At 45.8% G+C, this 27,060-nt stretch overlaps 1 protein-coding gene across 1 annotated transcript in view; it reads right to left on the bottom strand.

The window, feature by feature from the left end:
- epha10 (EPH receptor A10) overlaps window positions 1-27,060 on the bottom strand; it is a 603,193-nt gene that overhangs the window by 68,972 nt on the left and 507,161 nt on the right. The window contains exon 8 of the mRNA XM_078566952.1: window positions 1,949-2,057. Within this exon, the coding sequence (XP_078423078.1) occupies window positions 1,949-2,057 (109 nt within the window). The remainder of the gene's footprint in view (window positions 1-1,948; window positions 2,058-27,060) is intronic.

Here is a 27,060-nt window from a genome sequence, read left to right as displayed (position 1 = left end):
CTCATTATTGACTATACGGACTACACGGCCTATTATGGTGTATGCAAATTTTGAAATTGTGCTTTTGATTCCTGTGTCCAATAGGTACCTGTAGAATAACAATTTGCCAATTCTCCTTGCATTATTACACTGGCTACAGCTTTCACACACTGCAGTCATTTTCTACTATTTCATCCAAGTAATTATTCCTCACGTCTGAGCCCACGTAAAGGTTGTTGGGAGGCAATCTGCTTTGCACATGTCCACACATTATCCTTTGCAATCATGAGCATAACCTCTGGCCAATTCGCTTCCCTTCACTCCCTAGCTTTATTGCAGCAAAACTCATCATACTGTTCCAACTTGCACCCTGGCTAAGCTCAGCTTACTCAACACAACTTGGACACTGACTCTGGTCCCTCCTTGTTTAGCAGTATTTGTAACAAGTGTCAATTTCTGCCCTGAAGAAGAAAGCCCTACTTGATATCAATCAAGAGAACAGTGGCTCCTGCAGGAGAGAACATTATCAGGTCAACTCCATTGAACTTTACATCCTAATGTTGCATTTGCTGCTCTATGACAAATCAACAGTCTTCTCTCTTCCCATAAATTTTCAGAATTACTCAAATTCAGCTAAGCACTGAATCATAGAATGATTATAGCACAGAGGCCATTCCATCCATTTTGTCTGTATCTATTCTCTGCAAAAGCAACTCACCTAGTCGCACTCCCCTGCCGTTTCCCTACAGCCCTGCATTTTTCTTCCCTTCAGCTAATTGTCCAATTCTCTTTTGAAAGCCACAACTGAACCTGTCTCCACCACACTCTCAGGCAGTGCATTCCAGGTCCTAATCACTTGCTGTGTAAAAATATATTTCCTCATTTGCAATTGCTTCTTTTGCCAGTCACCTTAAATGGGTGCCCTCTGGTTCTCCATTCCTCTACCAACGAGAACAGTTTCTCCTTATCTATACTGCCCAGACACCTCATGATTTTGAACACCTGTATAAATTCCTCTTAATCTTCTCCAAGGACAACCTTCCCAGCTTCTCCAGTCTATCCATGTAACTGAACTTCCTCTTCCCTGGAACCATTCTCGTGAACCTTTTCTCCATCCTCTCTAATGGATTCACAAATTCACCTATGCCTGTCCCATGCCCCACTTTTCTCTCCAAGTCTGCCAATTTTGTCATGCTGAGCTCTCCAGTATAAAGATGCTAGAGATACAGTAGAGAAGGAGGACATTCAGTCCAGCGTTTCTGTGCTAGCTCTTTGAAAGCACTATTCTTGCAAGAGTTAACCAAGTTCTGCACAGAAAGACACAAACTGCTTTCACAAGTTGAGAGGCACTTTGTTGTGTCACTGAATGGTTTTAAATTGCTTGCTTGTAAAAGCTCATTTTGATTCTGAGCAAACCAAAATTGCAATTCATTAAATTACAGTACTAGACAAACTTGCAAAACACTTCACTGCCAATCTTCATACTTTATGGCAGGGAAAATAAAAAGCAAGTATTCCTGAAACACACTGAAGCTAACACAAGGATATGCTTCAAATATTTCACTGCTGGTTACGTGACCTTTCATTTGGAGGCCAAGTGTCCAGTGTTTCAATCTGGTGAATTGCCTTAAACATTGCACAGTAAGTTTATATTAATATCCTCCTCAGGACTGAATGCCTAGTGCAAAATGGCTCCAACAATTTCTAACAGTCACACTGTTCAGATTCAGCTGCTCCCCCAACATGAAAACATGAGGTTGGATCAGCAGTTGGGAGAGAAAAGTCAGCCATCGTTTCAGATGGGAGTTAAGGAAGATGTTGTGCTCTTCTAGCATTTTCCATAGTTTTTAATTTGGAGGTGGTATTAAACTGATGGGGAAGTGTGCAACTCCTCCAGTATTAGGCTAGTCACACTAACACCCTCCTCATGCCCAGAACAGAAAAGGGACCCAGGGTAAGGAGCATTTACCTTCTCCAAATGACAAATCCAAAGACCATGGACACCAGAACAATCAGGCCTGCCACCGAAACCACGGCGATGACAATCACTGGATTTTGCTCACTGGATGCCATGGCAACTGTAAAAATAGAAAGCGCAGAATGGTATGTTAAACATGCACTGGCATTGTTATGGAAAACAAAATGGTGCACTAACGTGGGAAGTATATTTTAGTTTTGTGGCTGGCAGGTTTTTTAAAAAATCCAAACTTGCTGTAACGCTCTTTGATTTTTGTTGAATTACCAAAATTGCTAAAATGATGATTAAAGAGCGATGACCAGAGGAACAGTGGGGTTGTTGTTGGTGGAGGTGTCAGAGCACTGTCTTCCTTCCCTGGGACCTGCATTCTAGTCCAATCAATGGACAGAAGTCTCCTCTCTCTCTGCTGCCTGCAAGTATTCTTAGGGAATTGCCTTTAGCAAGTCTGAACCCAATGGCTAGAGGCCGACAACATAAAACAGCCCATAGATCATCTAAAGTTGCCAATCTCACTTAGATAAACTATGAGGGTGGCTAGTGAGGGAAGCAGCAAAATGGTATTCTGGAACAGGGCAGGAGGGGATCTGTTTAGGGGCCGAGATGTTTTTAGGAGCTGACTGGAAGCAGTTTTGCACTACTTCTATATCTGACCTGTAAGTACCAATATTGGGGTGAAAACTCCATTCTCTGGGACCAAAATTCCTCATCTTAAGAAAATCAATGATCTTTACTTCCTTAAAAAAAATCGACTTGATGTATTCAAGTCAGTTGCTGTCTGTGATGACTGAAACAAGATTGTGAGATCCCAAGAAATCACTCCCTCCCTTTTTTATTTTTCTCTCTCTACCACTTTGTTTGTTCAGCATTTTATGTTTAATATGTAACCGGCTGCAAATATACCTTCTGTTAGCTTTTTCTCTTAAAAGTGTTATAACTGGGATGGGAGGAGTGTGCAGTTTCTCTAGCTCCACTACGCCACAGATTGCACCATAGGTGTAAATGTTTAATTCACTCACTAAAATGGCCAATTGTTTACTTTTGCTACTATTAGAGCCAGAATAAAAAAGACTTTAATGAGGCTTCTTTCAATAACCGCAGAACGATTGATTTATTATGAAGCAAAACTTATTTTAAAAGCAAGTTGCAAAAACTGGCTAACATACAATTTGCAATCCAGAAGTGTAATTGTATACCCCTTTAAATCCCAACAGACACACACACATAAACATAAACACAAAGGACAAAACAAATAAGGTATCTGCAAAGGTTGGTGTTCAAGGGAAAAACACCTTCTGGCTAATGTGAAAACTCTATGAAAAGGATTAAGCTTGAAGAGTTTTGATACTGTCGATTTGGTGTTCCTGCGTGCAAAGATGGGTCGCTGGTCACAGTAGTTATTTGGAGGTTCTTTCCAAAGGATCTTTGGTGTGGAGGAAAATAGGGCGGAATTAATGTCCTTGGGATCTCTGTCTCATCTCAGCTTCTCAGGTTTCCAGATACAGATGAGTTATACTGAGGTGTGGATCTCTAGCTGAACTGATAACTACACTGAATTTCAGATGAGGCATAGAGGGAGCACGTTTGGCAACCTTCTCCTTTTCAGTTTATTCACTAAAACTAAATCTAAAACACAGGTTCAAAACAGAAACTCATCTCAGTCAGGTGGTTTCCAGAAAATCGCCATGGCAGCCTCAGAAAGCAGTCGTTTTTTTTTCCATCAGTAATTAAAATTCAAGTAAGCAAATAATTTTTGTCGCCTTGCTGGTCATTTATCTGAAGTCACAGTCCAAAGTGAACTTCTAACCTTTTTTTTTAAAAAAAAACCCAGGTCATTTGCCAAGAAAGTCTCCAAATAATTCAATGTCCTTCCAATTTTTAAAATAAAAATATAGTTCTTGGAGATATGTATTCACAAAAGTCAATTCACAATCAAAAACTCCCTTAAAGTTCAGGAACAGGAAATATTGTGATCCAAAGTAGCTACAATGCCACTCCCTTATGCTACTTCAATCTATACACGCTGCCTCTTGTTTCTTTAGTTTTAGGCAAATACGTCACATTATTACCCCCCACCCTTGGGTGGGGGGGGAAGGGGGGTGCAAGAAGGCAATAAACACAGAAGAAATGTAGCCATAAATTATGTTGTTCAAAATTTAAAGGATGACTCTATGAAACAAAGGACTGAATTTTTATCATGGTGTTAGGAAACAAGAGGTGCATTTGTTTTTGGGTCAGAAACCTGCCTCTAGGGAAAAACTGTTAAAAGGGTATCAGGTGGCTGAGCCATTAATTTGCATGGAGAAGGTTTCCTGTCCCATGGATAAGGGTTTCCTGTCCAATGAAGGGTGGCAGGCGTTCACTCAAAGCTGAAGGGCCAATAAGGGCCTTCCAGCATCAGAGCAGCGCCTGGCTGCAATCAAAGATAAGTAACACGGAGTAACCTTCAATAAGAAGGTGCCCTCTCAGCCAGGTTTTAAAACTTTAATAAAAACAGGGAAAAAGCAGTCTGGCCACCATTGAGGGCAGGAGACTCAGGGTGACCTTCAGATGTACTCTTACCCAGGTTGGTAGGGAGGGCGATAGGCCTGCAAGGAGCGCTGACATCCCGACCTGCCAATGACTGCCCGCCTCCAGTCAGTTGATCTCTCCCCCCTCATCATGTTGAGTAACTGGAGGCCAATAGGAGCCTCCCAGTGAGCATCCTAAACGTATCTTTAACAAGGCTCTTAATGAGCTTACCTGCTTGCCTCGTGGGGGTGGATGGCCTTCCAGGCCCCTGAACCTGTCTCCTCTAAAATGCCTGGAACCAGGAACAATGTCTTGCAACTGAGATGTCAGCTGGCGCCAGTACTTTTGGCTGCACCGCACCCGCACCCCCCCACCCCCACACACCAACCCACCTCTCTTCCCACCTTCGGAGGCCCCAAAAATTCAGCCCAATGTTTCTGAATTTTTGATGCATGTTATTTTGCAGGCAAGAGACTTCCAGCCAGCAGCCCAATCTCGTTCAATGATCTGGACCTTAATTCTGTTTCCATAGAATTGGGTGGGGGTGGGGGGGGTCACACCATTAAAAATGCAAGGGGATCAGAGGTCACTCTGTGACACAGGGAAGAATCTGAAAAAAATTCTGAATATGAAAATGTGGCGTGAGAGGAGCGGTTGAATCCGATAAACTCCAGTTTAGTGATCATTTTACAACTAAGTCAAGTGTATAATTTATTATATTCTATTTATATATTATTTATATTGTATATAATATATCATGCATTCAGTTTTTAAGTAATCAGGTTAAGGAGGTTAAAATTAAAATAAATTTTAAAAAGTTACTCACATTAAAGGGTTCCCCACTTTCATTAAATTAAAATCTGATTTATACATGGACTGCAGCAGTACAAGAAGGCAGCTCCCCACCACTTTCTCAAGGGCAATAAAGGGATGGGCCTGGCCAGCGACGCCCACATCCCATAAAAAGAATAATAAAAGAAGTGCAAATAATGATCCAGATATTCTGGTTCCAATAACGATGACTGCGAGGAGCAGCCTTTTAAATCCGGATGTGTGTCATCACACGCTTGTCACCCCCCGAGCTGCAAAACCCCACCCTCCCCCGACCCCGCACCTCTGACTCAACCCGTCACCCGAACCCCTGGCTCCCTCCGCTCCCATCACACCCCCCACCCGCACCCCCTTCCTACACCAGATTGTGAACCGTTTGGAGCACTAGCTGAAGGCCTCAAGGGGCGAGCTTTCAGTTCATGATGGCAAAAGGGAAACGGTTTTGCTTCAGCCGCCCCTCTCATTTCTCCTCGACAATCGACCCACGTGGCAGCCGGGAGACCAAGAAACTTCCAGCTGCAGCCAGCGAGAAAGATCATAACATAATTTAAAATGCAGTCAGCGGCATGAGATCTATCTTTGTCACTGGCTGGAAGATCTGGGCCATTAAACAAGAGTCGAGTAAGTGATAAAAAATAGTTTCTAAATGTGGAAAAAAAAACAAGGAGCAGAGTAAAAGAGTGGGAATCAGAGAAGTTTCAAAAGGATCTCCTCATTTTAATGATTAGATAGATTAAACAAGGTTATGGATGGCAGTGCAGGTCGTGTTCCTGAACTGCAGATTGTGGCAGTTTGTGGAAAGCCTTGTGATCCCAGAAGGCCACATCCGCAGTAAGTATCTGCATCCTGAGAAACTCCAGCTCAGTGTTTGTTGAGCTGGAGACCGAGCTTCCAGTTATTGCAGGGCATCAGGAAGGGGAAAGGTTACCCAGACACATTGATTCAGGAGGTAGTCCAGGGCAGTCACAGTTAGCTAGCGGTGCAGGTTTGGTCAGTGGTCAGGGACAGGATTGTGCGGCCGTAACTCTGAGAGATAAGGGCTGTCGAGGTGCAGTGCTGGTGGAGCCTGGGTTTTCCTTTATCCAGCAAGTCTGAAGGTTCTTGGTGCCTGTGTGCATGAGGACTAAGTCTGCAGGGTGAACAGGCAATCTTACCATGGCACCTTGGTACAGGAGGCCATTCAAGTTGGGGGACTGAAAGGAATGTGGTAGTGATAGGGGACAGCTTAGTCAAGGGGATAGATTCTGTTCTCTGCAGCCGTGACCAGGAACTCTGAAAAGTTGTGATCTGTGCCTGGTTTCAGAGTTAAAAACACCTGCTCAGTTGGAGAAAATCGTGCAGTGGGAGGGAGAGAATCCAGTTGTCGTGATCCACGTAGGACGCAATAACATTGGTAGAACTAGGAATGAACTTCTGCTGCGAGAGTGTGAGGAGTAAGGGTCGACATTGAAATGCAGAATCTTACAGGTGATAATCCCTGGATTGATACCTAAGCCACATGCAAATTGATATCGGGATGGACAGGTTAGAAGGTTGACTGTGTGGCTGAAGGAGAGGTATGGGAGGCAAGGGTTTCACTTCATGGGTCACTGGCACTAGTACGGGGGAAAAAAGGAAGCTGTTGCTTTGGGGCGGAATTATAATATCCTGGGGGATTTAATTAATAGGGAATTGAAGTGGGGAGAGAGGTACGAAGGGGGCTGACACTGGGAGGATTCAGGAAAGGGTAAATTGAAAAGCAGTAAGAGAAATATCAAGGTTGTAAAGCAGAGGAGTGATTTGGGTAAAAATTAGCAGATTAAGTCAGGAAGAGAAAAAAAGTAATATGACATTATTGACTGAGTTGGCATCAGAGAAAGATGGAAAAAAAGTTAAATACACTATATCTGAAAGCATGGAAAATTCACAACAAAACAGGTAATTAATAGTACAGATAGAAATAAATGGATTTATCTAATGGCTTTTATTGATTGCACAATGACCAAGGCTGAGAATTGAATATTCCAAGATCTTTGACTTGTTGAAGAGATAGACAAAAAGGAAAAGAGTGGGAAGTATGGTGCTGATAACAAAGGATCTGTTAAAGAAATCGAGACCAAGGATCTTATCTCAGAAAATCAAGATATAGGGCGAGATTTTCTGGCCTTGACTCCAGAGCTCATTGTTGTGGGTGGGACGGGCAAATTTGGAGAGTCATTGGCTGGGATATTCCCTGAAATGTGCAAGGTCTGTAAGTGGGTGGGAAAAACGGCGTTCCACCTGTTGGCCACAATGGCAGCTTTTTGCGGCGAATCATCCACATCGCAGCTGAATAATGATTCGTCCACGGGGAACATGCCATTCTGCTGGTGGGCAGCATTTGATTCGCCCGCCTCGCCCTGACCTTAGCGCTCCCTAACTCTGAGAGCCATATTTAAATGCTGTCACTGCACAGTGTTCACACTTTCTGCAGCAGCCTGAGTGAAGACATGTCTCCCAAAGGCAGAAAGCATGCTGCGCCCACGTTCAGCGATGCCTGCTGAACACAGTTGATGCCTGCCACAGTGTCCTCTACCCCCACTCTGGCTGCAGGGCTCCCACCAAGGTGACCAATCCGGCTTGGGCGGCAGTCGAAGCGGTGGTCAGTGCAAACGCCCTACAGAAGAGTCAACCATCTCATCACTCTCAACTCTCACAGTCTCAAGCCCATCTCACATTCATAAGGACCTCACTCGCTGCTACCTCAAGGGACATCACCACTCACTCTCACACACCCTCACACCTCCATCTGGCTACATCTCCTCTGGAGCCTGCATTCTAATCCTGTCCAGGCTCCACTCACCATCCACACATGCCAGGCACCCTTATCATTTTCCCTTGCATTCATCTTGCTCACGCTCTCTCCATCTCTCTGGGTCCCGATAAGGAGAGGTCCCATACCGGGGGTGGAGTTACCTAGATCAGGGTTCTCATGGACTTTGAGAACAGAGCCATAGAGCTGGCCACAGGGACATAGACTGTTTCTGCACTGATGGCAAGATTGGTGGTGCACACTCAAGAGGGGGTCCTGCACTAGAACATCCATCAGATGACCATACTGTGAGTGATTTCTCCTGTTTCAGAGTCATCTGCACTAATTGTCTCTCCTTTTTTCTGTAGGCACCTCTGGGAAGCTGCTGAGGGCATCCATGAGCCAGGCCCTCAACTCCAACCCCGATGACACCTCGGATGAGGAACCTGAGGACAGCACCTTTGAAGACCCATCACAGCGCTCGCCCACATCCTCTACCAGCTCAGAGACACACACTTCGGTGGGACCAAGTTCTAGAGTGGCCTTGGCGTCACAATCTGCTGAGCACAGTGCACCATCTGCTCCACAGCAGGTGGAGGCAGGGACATCAGAAGTTGCTGGCACTCAGAGGACTGCTGGAGGCCATGATTCTGCCAAGTCTGAGTCCAATGATGAGGCTCCAGACTTGGTCCTAAATCAGTTGCTGGAGCTGCAAAGGCTGGCTCAGGAACATCAGGAAGGGATGTCCGCTGCACTCCTCAGATTGCAACACATGACGGAGGAGTCTGTCCGCCTTCAGTCTGCGGTGATAGCGCCAGTGTGCCAACACACCGAGGTCAACACTGGCAGGCTGGGCAGCCGCTGGGGAAATCTTGGTCCAGAACATCGGTCCTGCACCGCTGCAGGAGCTGCACTCCATCGATGTAGCCATTGGTGGCATCCATCAGTGTCAATGCGAGAGGAGTGCAGGGCAGCTCGATCTCACTCCAGCTGCGTCTTCTCCTCAAGGGGTCAGCCTGGGGCCCTTGGGCACCCATAGGGAGGACGACCAGCAGCTTGACACTCCAGGCACCCAAGTGACTCCGGGAGTGTCTGGCTGATCCAAATCCTCTCTTCGCATGACCTCATCAACTGCAGCTCTATAGGCCAAAGAGGGTGCACCTGTCCCACAGCAGGTCACCTAAAGCAGGCCGGGGCCCACCAGATCTCAGCCCTCCAGAGGACACCCGCCAAGGTCATCACAGAAAACAGGGCGTAGCAGTCAGCAGGCTGCTTCCACCTCTGCTGTGGGTGTTGGGGGAGCACCAAGACGTAGTGGCAGGGTAAGGAAAGAGAAGAAAATGTAGTTGCACAATGTTGGCACGGGTGTTAACCACATGTATATAATGCTCACAAATGCAAATAGACTCACAATCATTTCAAATCCTCTAGTCTATGTCTCCTTCTTATGATGAGCTGTGTTACTGTTAATCATGGTGATACCTTGGTTCCTGCATCCACTTATGGAAATTGTCTGTATCCTGGGCCTGTCTCCTGTGCAGTCTCACCAGAGTGAGCGTCCCATTTCAACATAATGCTCCATATCAGTAATTCCTGCACCTTCATGTTAAGTGTGCTTGTGCGACAAACCTCGTTCCCATTCCTCGTAGGGTCCCATCAAGTGCATTCTTGGCTCTGAACGCTTGGGGCACACCCCTGCCTCAATTTCGTCTGCAATCCTGACAGGTGAAGGCATGGTGCTTAAGGAGAGATGTGCTCACGCGTGGAGAAGGCTCATTTACCGTCCAACTCCATCTGCCCGCTGTCTCTCGGCAGGGTTAAAATGAAATGAGCCTATACCCAGAGGTTATGTGCGCTGCCCTCAGCCAAACAGGTTTCTAATGTTCCCAGTGTCAATCTGCTGAGTTCAGCAAAAACTGGGACAACTTTACCATCTCAAGGTGATGAAGTAATGGCACGCACATTTATGTGCAGGCACTGAGATGTCCAACTTAAGTGTCTCCTGTAGCTGTGACTAATGTGGGAGAGGGACTGGCCACAAAGATGGTAGACAGCAATGTGCGTCCCATCATCTTGACACTCCAAGAGGTTACTGATGCTACTTCCAAATGATGATTTCTGGATTCCAAAACAGCTTTAAGCATGCTCTGGAATCACACATCGTTGCTTCAGAAAGGGTGGAGGGATGCAAAGGGATAGGAGTGAGTATATGATGAAGTAAAACAGTGCTCCTCATTGGCAATGACGCGTGTCCTTGAGGGCTTCATATTCTCTGATCATGTTGGACTTTGCAAGGGCCAGGTCTAGCCATGAGGGCACATTGGTTGTGTCTAAGAGGAGGCATTTCAATATCAGGCAGCCAAGTGTCTGATCTCATTATGCTCAGGTGCTCCACCTCCATAGTAGGGTTAGGAGAAATGCAGCTCAGGCTCCATAACTTAAACCGCCGGATGTCACTGTCATTGTGGGGAGTGTACCGCAGCTGGCTGAATCATCTCTAAATGCAGTCACAGCAGCGGTATTTCATCGGCTGCCTTGTCCCAAGTGTTATGTTTCTGTGTCACCATCCATTGGTGTAACATGTTGTGCGTGGCTGCGTTGGTTCTGATGGATGAGGAGTCTTGCCAGACTGAAGGCATGCAGGCACTAGGCCACTGAGTATCGTGCAAATGCCCCTGCGTCTTGCAGGGTTCTGTTGCGACTGGGATGCTGGATGGACATGTGAAGAGGCAGCACTTTCTGATGTCTGATCCCGGAATGCCTTCCTCCAAGTAGCACCTCATCTCAGCATGGACACATGGCCTGGAGGATTGCTCATCCTTCACAGCATCAGGGGCTATGTGAGCGTTCTGTGCAATGATGCACTGTCATCTGGAAATTCATGGGTGAAATTAGAGGAGCTTATGCTGGTGGTCATGCTGGCCCATGATGGAGGAGACTTGTCCAGGAGGATCCTCAACACATCCCATCAATCTCCTCCTTAAATCTGCTCGCAATGAGGGACTGACAAGCATGATTGCCTTGTCTGGCCCATGCAAAGTCTGGCTTTTGCTGCATCCTCAGCTTCCAAGACCTCATCACCATCATATCCTTCAAGGTCCTCCTCGTCGGAGGAGACATGCAGTTCCTCCATCCTGTCATCTGCGAAGTCCTCCCCACTTTGTAGCACCAGGCTGTGTAGCATGCAGCAAGCCACGATGATGCGTGAGACACTCTGGGGAGTGTAATGCAGCACTCCACCAGGCCTGCGCAGGCAGCGGAATCGCAGTTTCAGGATCCCTGTGGTGTGTCCCACCAATGTCCAGGTTACTGCATGAGCCTCATTGTACCTTCACTCTGCAGGAGTCTGAGGCCACTGCATGGGCGTCATCAGCCACGTCGTTTGCGGGTAACCCTTGTCCCTGAGGAGCCAACCCTGTATCCTGTGTGGTGCCTCGAAGATGTCAGGGTTTTGAGAATTACTCAGGATGTACAAGTCGTGGATGCTACCTGGGAATCTGATGCACACCTGCATGATAAGTTTGTTATGGTCACACACTAGCTGCACAGTGAGTGAGTGGTAGCCTTTCTTGTTGACCTCCTGGACTGCCTATTGCCAGGGAGCTTTTACAGCCATGAGTGCAATTGTTAGCACCCTGCATCTGTGGGAAACCGGAAAGCTGTGCAAAGCCCAGTGCTCTTGCATTCTGGCTTGTTTGATCTCTGTTGAAGTGGCAAAATTGTGGACCTTCGCAAAAACGGCGTCTGTGACCTCCTGGATGCATTTGTGGGTGGACACTTGGGAAATGCCGCACAGGTTCCCAGTGGAGTCCTGGAAGGAGCCACTGGCGTAGAAGTTGAGTGGGCCGGTTCCTTTCATAGCCACTGGCAACGGATGCTCTCCAAGTCTCCGTGGTACCAAATCCTGCAGAATGTAGCAAATGTGAGTCACCAGATCCCTTGACATATGGAGGCATCGGTGAGACTGGTTCTCACTCATCTGCAGATAACACATGTGACATCTATACACCCTGGGTCTAGCAAGATGCTACAAATTACAGCTCTCTGAGAATCATCCTCTGCGTCCGGAGGATGACCCCTTGGTCTTGAGGGTTCTGCTCCTCCCTTTGGCAAGGCAGGTGCCTCTGTCACATTCTTCTCCTTCTTCTTTCCTGCCTAAGAGCAATAAGCAGGCAGCAATAACACCAGGCTCCATGTTCCTGATGGTCTCTTCAACGAGGTATCAATGAGAATCGTGTGAGAGTCAGCATTTGTTGCCAAAGGTCCACTTTCTGCCTGTGATTGTGGGTTCAAGGCCTTTTCACACATGCCAGAGAGCACTGGCCCCTGAAATGATGCGGGGTGCGCATGAACGTTCACCACTAACCCTCCCCCACCAAAACCCCAGCCCACATGACCAACTAGTGACAGCTTCGGCCAGGCGACTGGATCTTCTGCTTTCAGCCCAGGCGCTGGGATCATCATTACCTGCACTCCCAAGACTGCGCTGTTTGGACTAAACATGAGGGCTAATGTTCAGTGAGTACATGAGACTCATTTAGGGAGTCCGGAGGCTTCTCCTCTATGAGTGGTACTTGGGCACATTTCCAAGGGGATTCTCCAGTCACCCAGTAGTTCTGCATTCCATTATACTCTGGTGAATTTGAAGGCTGCAAACGAGGGGTTAAAACTATGGGAACAATCATTGCCACATTGAGGGATCAGTGTCACATGAATGGGCCTTATTGCTTCACTTTACTCCCTGCATGTCAACTGAACGGCTGCTAAACTGTCTCAGCTGTGCCTCTGCCCTCATTTTGGAACTATCAATTCAGTTGGGCGGCCCTTTAGTGCCCTTCACCCCCCGCCCTCCAGTCATGTGTCTCAGTGCAACCTTCCCCGCTCATTGTCCCCAGTGGAGCCCTTGCCCTGCAGCCCCTTCTCTTCCCTCAGTCTTGTCTGGCCCCTTCCCCACTGGAGCCTTGCCCTGCAGCACAACAAAAATCACCCCCGCCTTAACGTTGCTGCGGTATCTGTAGAGACCTGCTTTGAGACTCCCCCTGAGATGGATGTACTGCAGCCTGCGAAGCCTGGCACTGACCCCAGCGGAGTGCTGCACGATGCAAGGTATGTGAACTCACTTCAGGGTCAGGAGCGAAATGCAAGTCGTCAGCTGCACATTGTTTAAATCCTGTTGTGAAGCACGTCGTTTTAATTGCACTCTGACATGGGCTCTTAATCCAGCGTGGAGGGATGATTCGGCAAGGTGTCATAATGAGATGCTGATTTATGCTGACATTCGTGACATTCAGCGGCAGGAAACATGGCCCGCTATTGATGGCCGAAGCGCACAATCACGTCTTCGTTTTATATCGTTATAAAACCGGATTTGGGCCTCCTTGCAAGATTTAGCTCCCATGCCCACCGTGACGCCTGCTGCGGTCGAAAGTGGAAAATCCTGGCCCTTGACTTTTAACGGCTCTCCAAATTTTCCCATCCCACCAGCAATGATACCACCAGTGCCTGGGCAGGAAAATCCTGCCCAGGGAATCATTTTGGCGGAATTAAACGCATCGAGAGATTTCTGCAAGATGCTTTTTAAGAAAAAGAGACCTGCAATTGTACAGTAATATACTTTTTGAAACAATCCCCTTTCCACATGTAGTTTCATATTTATTGCACAAACTCAAAAAAAAAGCAATTCTCTAACCTTCATTTGATGTTGAAGAAAACCACATAACATCTTCACTGCCTGGCCTTTTTAAGATTAAAGTCAACAAGGCTTCAAATTGTCTTGATTTGCTACAGAACATCTATTTGCAGATGGAACTGACTCAAAGAAAATTGTATTAAAATACAAACTGGTGTATATTTACTTTTAATGGGTGTATGTACAATACACATCACTAATGGTTCAATTTGATGCTTATTACAGCTTCTGGTAATGATTTAGGCAATGAGGTAAAAAAAAATCTATTTTAATTCTGCGTGCTCATTTCTGTGCAGCTTGTGTCCATAATTCACAGAGATGGTGTAGACAATGATTTGTTAGTTACAGATTTGTATGAAACCAAGTTAAAGGCAGAGTCCCACTGAATTTCTAAATGGTTTCTGGCTGATGTCAAGAGAGGTGTCTGTACATTGATAGCTGTTTGTCATATGCTCTCTGCCACCTTGTCTGTGATTTTAAATTGTCAGTTACAACAAGTAACGAGATGGAGTAAGAGATAGAAAGACAGAGAGAGAAAAAACAAGAAAAAAAACATGCAAGAGAGCACATGTAAAATCTTAGTTCCATCTCCCCAGTGGGAACTATATGGAAGGAGTAATATCTTTTGAGCTAGTTTACCAGTTCTAGGCTACTCCTTTCCCACTATCCAATATTTTATCTTTACCAACTTTCAAGGGCTGAGGCTCTTGCTGCAGGCAGGTAGGAGCCTCATTAATACTACATATTTCAAGGTTCTATGATATAATTTGGATCTCAATACAATTTTAACACAATTAAAATGGAAGTCCCGCACACTGGTCAGTATGTTAGGGGGTATCAGGTGGGACTGGCTGAAGGATGTGTAGGTACAAGCTGCAGCTGTTCAGAACAGTTCCATCTGATTGTGTCTAAGCTTGTTGGATTCAGACAGTCTTGCAGTTGACTAAATGCCAATTCTGTGGTTTTTGATTTACAGCTGAAGAGGCTTCTGGTAACACCGTCAATAAAACAGGAAAGAGTTGCACTGTGCTACTTGCAGGAAGAGGTAGAACAACCCTCGATGCACAGGAGCATTGCACTTTTACCTTTCTGAATGTACCGGGGAAGATCTCACCAACAAGGGCTATAGGCCAAGGGTCACTTTCTCAAGTAATCTGCGGAGTAGTATCTGAGGTGGCTCCTCCTGTCCAGGCTGGTAGTGTCTGACCTCTACTGTCCCCTACAACAAGATCTGCTGCTTCTTGTATCAGGAGCCATGACATTCATGAGGCCATCACGGTTACCACTGCCCTTAATCTAACTGCCTCAGCATCCCGCCACTGGGTACATCCGAAGGATCTCGCCTGCCTTCTGTAAACACTGCATATAAATCACCAATGCACCATCTGTAAAAGTAAGGCAATACATCACCTTATATTTTAGATGACAATAACAAGGGAGCCTTGGCATTCGAAGCAATGATACCAGGGTGTGATTGACTACACTTGTATTGTCATCAGGGCACCACAGGAATAGCCAAAGGATGTAATGAGCCTTAAGCATTTCAGTCCATTGATTTTCAAGTTACATGTGATCACACTAACGCACTATTCAAATTTCTGCCCACTCTTCATGGAATTCTCAACCCAGAAAACAGTGGAGGCTGGGTCACTGAATGTATCAAAGGCTGAGATAGACAGATTTTTGATCTACAGGGGAATCAAGAGTTATGGCAGGAAAGTGAAGTTGAGGCCATGATCAGATCAGCCATGATCTTATTGAATGGTGCAACAGGTTTGAAGGCCGAATGGCCTATTCCTGCTCTTACTTCTTATGTTCTAATTACCAAGACTCATTTCTTATAGCAGTCAACTGCCCTGACTTCTGCAGAATGAGGCACGGAGGGCTTTAATCTGGGACAAGGGAAACTCCCTTCAACCATGGCTATTGATACTGGCTCTCAACCCCAGATCAGATGCCAATAGGAGCAAGGTCTGCACGTTCATCATCGGGCTGCTTGAGTAATGTTCCTAGTGGGGTCTCCTTGTGATATGTTCCAGACAGTCTCCCAAAGACTAGCATCCTGCTGCATCCTGCATATCATTCCCAACCACAGAGATACTGCAGCTTCAGCCTCATCCTCCAATGAGAATCAAGTGGGAAAATGCGATGCTGAGACAGAGGAAGCACGGCCAGCAGGTGACCTTGCAGGTAAAGATGCAAAGGATCCTTAGTGTTCTGCTGAGCAGCTTGGTCCTCTTCCAGCAGAGGAAAAAACGGCCCCCGTACTAACAGTTCTGATCACCGCTTCACGCATTCCCCAACACTAAAAGCATTCAACCAACTTTCACGAAGACTTCATGAGAAAACGCACTCACACACTGCTTCACCAAGACAGCACAGAAGAATTTAAGAAGATTTTATTGAGCACCCAGAAACAATCATCTGCATCAAATGTTAAGATGATGTTTTATCTGAAAAGAAAGTTGACGCACTCTGCTATCGCTACATGACGGTCCCTGGGGCTTCAGCGGAGCTACTGTCAATCGCATTGGGACCATGAGATGTTGGTGGCTGGTGATCGCTGGGCGATCGAGCCTATGCTGGCACCTGAAGATGATGTCAGCTCCCCAGCTGTTACCAGGGCATTCTGGCCCACCTAGACTTCAGGTATTGCTGCAACCCTACCGAGCCCAGTGCAAACATGAACACCCAGGGAAGGTGCCTGGATCGTGAAAAAGGGGGACACAGCATAACTAAGCATGGTTAGATACCGGTGGCAGGGACAGGTCAGGGAATTAATCAACATCTCATGGCCCCAGTGCGAGGGTGCTGTCCTCTCCTAGCTCTGCGGAGTGTGACAGTGAAGAGGACATTCCAGATCCAGCTATGATGAGCAAAATCCATGAGGAACCCACAAAATGATATGAGGTGAAGTAAGGCCTTGTGAATGCTGGCGAGGGAAGTGTTGGAGGGGCAGTGATTGATTTGAAACATGGAGAGGGGAGGAAAGGGGCTGTGAGATGGTGCACTGCAAAAGTTGGGGAAGGGAGGCACTTATCTAATCTCGTCTATGAAGTATTTGTATCTCTGGCGACACTCGATACAAGATCTTGACTGATGCTCTTGCTACTAACCTCCTCTGCCACCTCAAACCAGGTTTTCTAGATGACACCATTGACCTTCTCTTACCACTTTGTGGGACCAGCGCTACCTTCCAGACTCTCAATGCTGCAAACATCATCCCCAGGGAGGCCTCAGGAAATCTGCAACTCAGCCTTAACACTCAAGCAGGAAATAAATTGCGGATTCACATTGAGTCAATGCCACCTCTCTTTAAAAGGCACCTTCTCTCTTTAAATAGCTGCCCAGCATTCCCGATGAAGACTAGGGAGGCAGGCAGTTGGCTTCCAATAATTTCATCGACTTGCTCAGCAATCAAGTGCAATCGAGGTCTGATTGTTAAAATCAGCATGGCCTTGCCAGCTTTCAGGCCACTGGATGGGCTGCTTGTTTTGTACCTTGTCATTACACACACAGATCCTGTCGTGAGTTGGCATCTAGGCCAGAGAGGAACAGAGGCAAGTCCTGCATTTATACATAGGTGTTGCATGTAGGCTGCATCATATCTGCACAGGTCAGGCTGGATGAGCCAGCTGACCTTTTCCTGCCAATTTACCTACAACCAAAATGACTGACAGGATGATCCAACTTGACAGATAGGCATCTCCTTTTTGCAACATTTCACAGTTATTGGGCAATTCAACAGAATGAAGAACGTGGGCATTGCTAGATGAAAAATGACAATGGCCCATCTAGTTCACCTTCAGCATTCTGGCTGTTGCAGGAAACATCAATATTGGAGTTATTGACTAATCATAGCAATCAATTAATCTACAACAAATCCAGACATGACACGAAGGTAAACGCCAGTAAGGGAGAGCTTTGGGAACCATAGGTCATAAGTTACCTGGTTTCTTGGGTGTATGTTAGACTTACCATATCACGTCTCAAATTATTCATCTACTGTATCCCAGAACGTAAAGAAATTTGCTTTTGAATGAAGCAACACTGGCTGCTTCCACCATCTCCCTGGGAATGTGTTCCTTAGGCTGACTACTTGCTCACTGGAATACTGAGCAGATTCATGTTGAGGTGTCAGGGGGCTCACCTTTTTATTCATTCATGGGATGTGGGCCAGCATTTATTGTCCATCCCTAATTGCCTCGAGAAGGTGGTGGTAAGCTGCCTTTTTGAACCGCTGCAGTCCATGTGTTGTAGGAACACCCCACAGTGCTGTTAGGGAGGCCATGCTGCCTCCTTTCAGGAAGGCCCAGCAAACCACAAGTTAATCAGGTAGTCTTCCTGGGGCTGGAAGTCTTGCCCACAGGGAGCTGCCGGCCAATTAGAGGCACCACAGGGGAGGCCATGACTGTAGCAGCAAAAACACAGGAGGTCATGTCGGAGGGGTGGCAGGGAGAGGGGTGTAAGGGGCTTGGCTCTCAGCGGGCAAACCCCCGCTGCCAATCTTGAGTCCCTCAATCAGGCACTGACTGCCTCTGATTGGGGGACGGCCCTCTCCACCCATCCGGAGGTGGCAAGTTGGTCACATGGTTTTAGTTGCTGGGCATACCACATGGCAACAGGTTTGCCTGCAGCTGGGTTAATACTAGTGGCAGCAGGGTGAGTCATTAATTGATCACTCAAGGGGCTCAGTGGGCACTGGGGGTTGGGAAGGTCGTCCATGAGCAGGGCCGACCATGGGTCTTCCTGCCCAGTACTTAATTCTGGCGGAGGCAGGAAGGGGGCAGGCTTCTGGTATACCAGTATCCCGCCTAAGTGTATGCCCTTTCTGCCTCCAAGCTCCCCTCCAGCAAGAGCAGAATATTCCACCCATTGTTTCTGCAGATTAGTTTAGAATTTAAGTACAGGCCATATCATCAGGTTCTATTTTTCAGGACAAGGTGAACTAGCTGGCCTAGTTCACATTATCTAGTCCCTTCAGAGTCCGAAAAACAGAATCCTATCAACACTCTTTTCCAAAGGGAACATGCATAGTTTACATAAGTGCACCGCATAATCCAAATCTTTTCGTTCTTTCAATTAATTGTGATTAGAAATGTGTTTTCTGAAGTTGCAAACCTCAAGGATTCTACCAAGTTTATAGCACCTCAACCATCTGTTACCTGTAGCTCTTGGGCCACAATACCAACCTGCCCCCTTAAAATTCTTACACGTGCAACAGGCCACTAAGGTGGGAAGAGCTGCTGGTTTTTCTTCCTTTACTCTACAGTGCATCTGTATTCAGTCGCAGAGCAGAATGTTCACGCCATCTCCGTATTTGTCATGGAGTTCAACCACCTCTTAATCCTTGTTTCGGGGATTTCTGAGACAGCAAACTGTCTGCTCTGGGGAGATATGCATGACTGCTAAAGGTCTCGCCACGTTTCCAAAAATCTTCATTAAAATGGGAGACAAAAAGGCGCTAGAAGGAAAAACCTGTTCAAAATGTTCAAATCCCTGTAAAAAATCAGTAACACTGGCACCAGTAATACAGGAGTTGCATTTTAAGGTATAAAAGATCAGTTTGGACAAGTTTTACTGGTACCCTTCATTTCCAGGTTTTACTGGTGATTCCTGAAAGAGCTGGGAACTAATTTTTATGCAAATGTACATCCGGGGTACCACATTTAATGCTGCTCTGAAGTCAGGTGCCGAGCTATATCAGTCCAGCATACACATACTGTGGGTAAATTTAGGGCTGCGGGTATCCCTTTTCCCAACACTGACCGTATAGCCCCCAGCACTAACTGATAGTGATGGACTGTTCCTGTGGGCCCCTGGTCAGAGCCGTGTCCGATTCCCGTCCACTGGCCCATCATTGAGGAAACCGGGTTTGGGTAGGAGTCAGGTTGGTATACTTAAATAAGGCCCGGGTGTTAAAATGGCCCAGGCCGTACATCGGCAAGCCAGCTGAGCTCAATGCATTCCACAGGCCTCATACTAGACCCTAGAGGAGCAGAAGGAGAGAGAGCAGAGTGGAGTGCAGCAGACACACAGATTAATGTGGGTACTATCCCAGGCATGGGCATACTGCAAACAAATCATCAGCTCTCTGGGTATTGCAGAACGAGAGGCCCAGGTATTCCAAGGAGATTGTGACTTGTCACCTGGAACATGAAGACAGATCAGGCAGTACCAGTGCTTTGTGAAAATCACCAGTGACCTCACATTAATACTAATGGGATATTGCAGGAAATCCAGTACTTCATTTTTTGCACAAAGAATCAAATGGTGACTTATTAAAAATGAATTTATTTTATTAGACTTTTCAGTGTGTTTGTTATGAATGTGCTTTGCGATTGTGCTTGTGGCACTTATGAATGTACCCTATGATTAAGTACTCCCTAGATGATGGACTAGCATTGATAATAGACAACTTCCTGCTGCAGAGAATACAGATAGATCACAACCTTTATCTGCGTATATACTGGCAGGACCAGTACTGGACATCGCCTTTTCTCTAGTCACTGTGGGTTTATTCCTTTCAGAGGTAGCACCTACTTTACCCAAGGTGGGTAGATGGAGTAGTGATGCAGGTAAGCCATGATCTGATTGAATGATGGAGCAGGCCTGAAGGGTTCAATGCTCTGCTATTTTTCCTATGTAAGTTGTGCAAGGCTCTGTGAGGCTGCTCTTGCACTGCTCCACACAGTGTGGGCCATGTTGGGAAGAAAGGGAAGGAAGAAAGAGAAATGAGGTCCTGAAAGCAGACTTTAAGGAATTAGGTAGGAAATGAAAAGCAAGGTTTCAAAGGTAGTAATCTCCGGATTACTCCCGGTGCCACACAGTAGTAAGTATAGGAACAGAAAGATAGAGCAGATGAATGCGTGGCTTGAGAGGTGATGCAGGAGGGAGGGCTTTAGATTCCTAGGGCACTGGGATCGTTTCTGGGGGAAGGTGGGACCTGTACAAGTTGGACGGGTTACATCTGAACAGGAAAGGGACCAACATCTTCCCGGGAAGGTTTGTTAATGCTGTTGGGGCACATTTAAATTAAATTAGCAGAGGGATGGGATATTGAAAAGTAGTTCAGAGGGGAATTAGAAGTTAAAACGCTAGTATGTGAGTCTGGAAGGCAGAGGAAACATAGGATAGATAAGAAGTGAGTTTAGCAAGGCTAATTGGAATATATTTTAATGCAAGGAGCCTGAGGAATATGACAGACGACTGAGAGCACAGATAGGCACATGGGAGTATAATGTCATAGCTATAACCGAGGCTTGGCTAAAAGAAGGACAGGATTGGCAGCTCAACATTCCTGGTTATAGGATATTCAGATGGGATAGAGAGGGGGATAGAAGAGAAGATTGATCAAGGAATCAATTATAGCAGGGAGGAGGGATGATATCTTGGAAGGATCATAAAATGAAGCCATATGGGTAGAAGTAAAAAACACAAAAGGGGCAAACATGCTGTTGGGTGTGTGCTATAGGCCCCCAAACAGTCAGGGAGAGATAAAGTATCAAAAGTGTAATCAAATTTCAGAGAGGTGTAAGAATAATAGGGCAGTATTAGTAGGGAATTTTAACTACCCAAATATTAACTGAGGTGGTTTTAGTGTGCAAGATAGGGAGGGAGCAAAATTCTTAAGTTGCATCCAGGATAATTTTTGTAGCCAGAGTGTAGAAAGCCCAACAAGGGAGGGACCTAAAATTCAGGCTGTCGAGGGGTGCAAGGGAAGAGATAAAAAAGGATAAGAGACTGGAGGGCCTGAGCAAGGGAAGGGAAGGGCTCCAGCAGTAATTTTCAAATGCTCTTCTGGCTACAGGTGAGATGCCAGAGGACTGGAGGACTGCTAACGTTGCCCCATTATTAAAAAAGGAAGGGTTAGACCAGGAAATTACAGGCCAGTCAATCTAACCTCGGTGGTGTGGAAGTTGCTAGAAAGAATTCTGAGGGACAGAATATATCTGCACTTAGAGAGACATGGATTAATCAGGGATAATCAGCATGGATTTGTTAAGGGAAGGTCGTGTTTGACAAATTTGATCAAATTTTTTGAAGTGGTAACTAGGAGTGTTGATGAGGGTAATGCATTTGCTATGGTCTAAATGGGCTTTAGCAAGGCTTTTGATAAGGTCCCTCATGGCAGACTGGTCAAGGAAGTAAGAGCCCATGGGATCCAAGGCAAAGTGGCATGTCGGATCCAAAGCTCGCTGAGGCAGGAAGCAGAGGGTGATGGTTGGGGGATGTTTCTGCGACTGGAAGTCTGTTTCCAGTGTGGTTCTACAGGTCTCAGTGATGGGACCCTTGCTGTTTGTGGTGTACATAAATAATTTGGACTTAAATGTAGGGGGCATGATCAAGAAGTTCACGGACGACATAAAAATTGGTGGGGTGGTAAATAATGAGGAGGATAGCTGTAAACTGCAGGAGGATATCAATGCACTGGTCAGGTGAGCAGAGCAGTGGTAAATGGAATTCAACCCGGAAAAGTGTGAGATAATGCACTTGGGGAGGGCTAACAAGGCAAGGGATTACACTATGAGTGGTAGGACCCTGGAAAGTACTGAAGATCAGAGGGACCTTGATGTGCATATCCACATATCTCTGAAGGTAGCAGGGAAGGTAGATAAGGTGGTTAAGAAGGCATATGGGATACTTGCCTTTATTAGCTGAGGCGTAGAATACAAGAGCAGGGAGGTTATGCTGGAACTATGTAAATTGCTGGAACTGTATAAAATGCTGGTTAGGCCATAACTGGAGTACTACGTGCAGTTCTAGTCACCACTTTATAGGAATGATGTGATTGCACTGGAGAGGGTGCAGAGGAGATTTACCAGGATGCTGCTGGGACTGGAGGGTCTGAGCAATGAGGAAAGATTGGATAGGCTGGGGTTGTTTTCCTTGCAGCAGCGAAGGTTGAGAGGGGACCTGATAGAGGGGTATAAGATTATGAGGGGCATAGATAGGGTGAATATGAAGGCAATTTTTCCATTAGCAGCGGGGTCAATAACCAGGGGGCATAGATTTAAGGTAAGAGGTGGAAGACTAAGAGAGGAGTTGAGGAGAACTTTTTTCACCGAGAGGGTGTTGGGAGTCTGGAACTCACTGTTTGAAAGGGTGATTGAGTCAGAAACTCTGGTAACATTTAAGTAGTATTTAGATATTCACTTGCATTGCCATAGCCTCCCGGGCTATGGGCCAAGTGCTGGAAAATGGGATTAGTGTAGTCAGATCTTTGTTGGCCGGCATGGACACAACGAGCAAAATGGCCTCCTTCAGTGCTGCAAACGTTTATGAGTCTATGACAGTCTATGTACAGCTGGAGAGCATGTTCTCAAACAATCTATTGATCTGTAGAGGTCACAGAAATCATTTGCTTACAGTTGCCTGTAGCTGCTCTGCAAGTCAGCTGAAGCAGACTGTGCCTGCGCCCTGCAGTTTGGCCTGAGCAGCAGCAATGGGAACATCGATGCGAGATGTTCGTACTCTGGCTCTGCTCTGCATAACTCAGGTCCCAAAGCAGAAACACTGATGGTGCCACTTGCTCAAAACACAGTCCAATCTAACAATATTACTTTCTAATGTTGTGCATGTGGTGGTCTGCTGCTGTCCCACATTGCAAAGCAGGTAAAGCAAGATACCTCTACAACTCAAGATAGTGAACTTCCCATGTTACACAAGGTGGCTGGTCCTCAACTTTTCCCAGCTCTACCTCATCATTGCTACTGGCTGCCTTATCCTGTGCTGGCTGCTTAATTTCACTGGTATCCTCTCTGCAGTGTGTGTGTAGCTGTGCATGGATGTGATTCAAGTGCGGGTGGTGATAGCTCATGCCTTGTACTTGTACCACCAAGTTCTCCTTAATCTATGAAGGACGCAGGCATGAAATTAAGGCGCACTAGCCCATTTAAATTAGTGCATTATTAGACATGCAAGCCAATATACATTGTACACAGTAAAACACATCAAGCAAAGATATGATTATTACGCTAGCAGTTTTGCAGGTTTCCCTGATTGCATTACTCTCTGCATCTTCCAGACTGAGTACTCTGACACACGAAGAAATCATTTCATATAGTGTATTCTCTTTCCAATTAACACAGCTTTCCTTGGCCTTGCTATTTTCCCTTCTACGAGTTTACTTGCTGCATCCTTTACATAGAGTTTACTGCAGGCAGAAACAGGCCATTCAGCTCAATTATTCAATGCTGCATCCTCACATCTTTCTTCATCTAACCCTTTCAGCATACCGCTCTATTCCTTTCTCCTTCATGTACTTATCTAGCTTCCCCTTAATTGCATCAATATTATATACGTGGTAGCAAGTTCCACATTTGAACCACTGGGTAAACCTTTCTGTCTGTCAGTTTCCACATATCTTTAAAAATTATGACTTTTCCATCATATCTATTTTTCATGCTCCTGCATGATGATAATAATCGTGCCTGATCTTTCTGCACCTCAAACCACTTCTTCAAGGTGTCACAACTTTCTCAGAGGGCAGGCAAAGTGTTAACACTTGCCTTTGTGATTGGGATCCAGGGTTCTATACCAAAATGTCCTTCGACAACACCTTCCAAACCTGCGACCTTTGCCACCTAGAAGGACAAGGGCAGCAGACAGATGGGAAAACCACCACCTACAACTTCCCCTCCAAGCCACTCGCCATCCTGACTTGGAAATATATCGCCATTCCTTCACTGTCGCTGGGTCAAAATCCCGGAACTCTCTTCCTAACAGCACTAACTAACTACACCATAGGGCTGCACTGGTTCAAGTAGGCAGCTCAGCACCACCTTCTCAAGGGCAATTAGGGATGGGGCAATACATTCTGGGTTAGCCAGCAACTCTCGCATCCCATGAACAAATATATTTTTAAAAATAGAATGCTACTTGCTTGGCTAAAAACAAAACTGACCCTCAGGTTGCTTTCCAGCCATTCAAATAGCCAAAGGGCTGAGGGTTGACATGCTTATTATGATAATGGCACTATGTAAATGCAGATTGTTGTTCCTTTACTGACCTGATCACATGATGCTTTAACAAGGTTTGTTCTTTAACACATTGACAGGGCTGCTGAAAGTCAAGAAAACTCAGCAACAGGGCCTGGTGCATTTAGGGTTAACCCATCTTCAGCTAAAGTCTGAGAGAGCAGGTCTGAAGTGGAACTATGATCAACTGAACTTCCGCCTCATGCCATCAGTTATGTGGTGATAATCCTGTGCAGCTTTTGCCCTCCCTCAGTCCTCCCCGATTCCTGTTTTGAACTGACACCAGACATTCGTGTAGCATCCTCTCCCCAGTGACACCATCACAGACCTGCGACCAACAGTCTCGGAATACAAATCGCATTGTTCAACACACATGGACATCTCCCTTCTGGACATTTCAAGATTACATGACAATATACTTCTATTTCTTTGCTACAAATTATTTCGCTTGGCTTCATTATTTTCACATTTAGTCATGTTCAATATGCATGTTCTTTAATTATGAAGAAACTCAACTATAATTCCTCTATTATCCAAAATATAAATAATCTATGGTCGAATTAAAATTGCAAAATGTTTTACAGATTATATGGTTATCTCAGAGAGAACAGACTGTCACATGTTCAGTTAGCACTCGATTTAAAAAATAACTATCGGCATATGATCTGACAGCCAGACTCCATGGGGTAGCACTGTCTTTTATTTGCCGATATAACAACAGTCACTGCACGTCAAAGGTAATTCATTCTATGTGAAGTGCTTTCAGATGTTTCTGATGGAAGCATCAAGGCGCTATAGCCCCTAAAGAGGGGGCATACAGTTAAAATGCCAGTTGGCAGAGATTTCCACCACATGCTCTCCAACTGCTATTTTAACTTGGCAACAAAATTGCCTGTGTCAGCTCATGCAGTCACCCCACCCCATGCAGTCAGGGGACTACCTAACATTCAGATGTCATGGCCCGATATTGTCACTCACGCCCCAACACAATTTTAACTAGAAGAAGCACCTCTGACATTGTCAAAACTATAAGCAGAATCTGGTGGGTACTCAGCAGAGTCGCCATGAAGTTTGGAATAATTATTTGCTTTTAATCATTTTGGTCTGTGTTTCTTGCTCTGGGCAGAGTCAGAAACTTTCTCCAGACCCTGCAAAGGATCCTTGGGCCTCCTCAGTCCTGGCCTTCCCACTCCCTCCTAACATCAGCATTAACAGCCCTTCCTTCCCTTACCCCAGCACTAATCATACACCCAACTCGCATGAATTAATGGTCTCGCCCAGCAACATAGACTTTATTTCTGCCAGATTTGGAAAGGGGGCAATTTAGAGCAGTTCAAATGAGTTATAACGGAGCAGGCCTCACGCTCAACTCACCATCCCCCAACATGTCCTGTCCCCAGTTAAAATCATGGTCGATATAAACATAAGTATTTATTTATGACACAGGATATGATACATTACAGAACTTCTAAATTCAGGGGATAAATCTGGATCACAGGATCCCGGATGACATGCACCAGCTGCCACTGGCCAACAGTGGAGGAAAACCTCTCAAATCAATGCTGTGGGGAGAGGGGTTCCTTACAATAATGGGCAGCAGGACTTGCCACAGGTGGTTCAAAGCACTCCTGGGAGAGGAGTTGCCTGCAAATCAAATCCTAATGATCCCGTAGCTGTAGCTACATTAATTTTCCAATCAAATGTTGCTATGTTTGGATTTTATTTCAATCTCTGAAAGCAGAATAGTCCAACTTGGACAAAATGCCACTTATCTGTACTACGTAATAGCTGCACCTACAAAAGGGCACAAATTCACTCACTGCCTGGACAGAGCTTCCATAGATTTCTAGGGTGTAAAATTTATAGTACAGAAGCAGGCCATTCAGCCCAACTGGTCTATGCTGTTATTTATGCTTCACAGAAACTTCTTTCCACCCGATTTCATCTAACCCTATTAGCACATCCTTCCATTCCCATCTCCCCAATATACTTTAATAGCCTTCTCTATTTACTTCAACAATACAATGTGATAGCAAGTTCCACATTCTAACCAGTCTCTGGATAAAAAAGTTCCTTTTGGATTGATTGGTGACTCTTATATTTATGATCCCAAGTTTTGGATTACCACCATAAGCATCTTCTCTACATTTGCCATATCAAAGAAACCTATGAGATCAGCCCTCAGTCTTCTCTATTCTGGAGAAAACAGCCGTAGCCTGTGTAGTCTTTCCTGATAATTACAGCCATCTAGAGGTTCACTGCATCTAAATTGACTTGAAGGGAGCTTTGTTATGGAAGACATATAGGGTCAAAAATAAAAGCACAA

The sequence above is a fragment of the Cetorhinus maximus genome, chromosome 21 (assembly GCF_964194155.1).
Source record: "Cetorhinus maximus chromosome 21, sCetMax3.hap1.1, whole genome shotgun sequence".
NCBI lineage: Eukaryota > Metazoa > Chordata > Chondrichthyes > Lamniformes > Cetorhinidae > Cetorhinus > Cetorhinus maximus.
The sequence above is the reverse complement of the archived record's forward strand: the minus strand, read 5'-3'. Positions and strand labels throughout refer to the sequence as shown.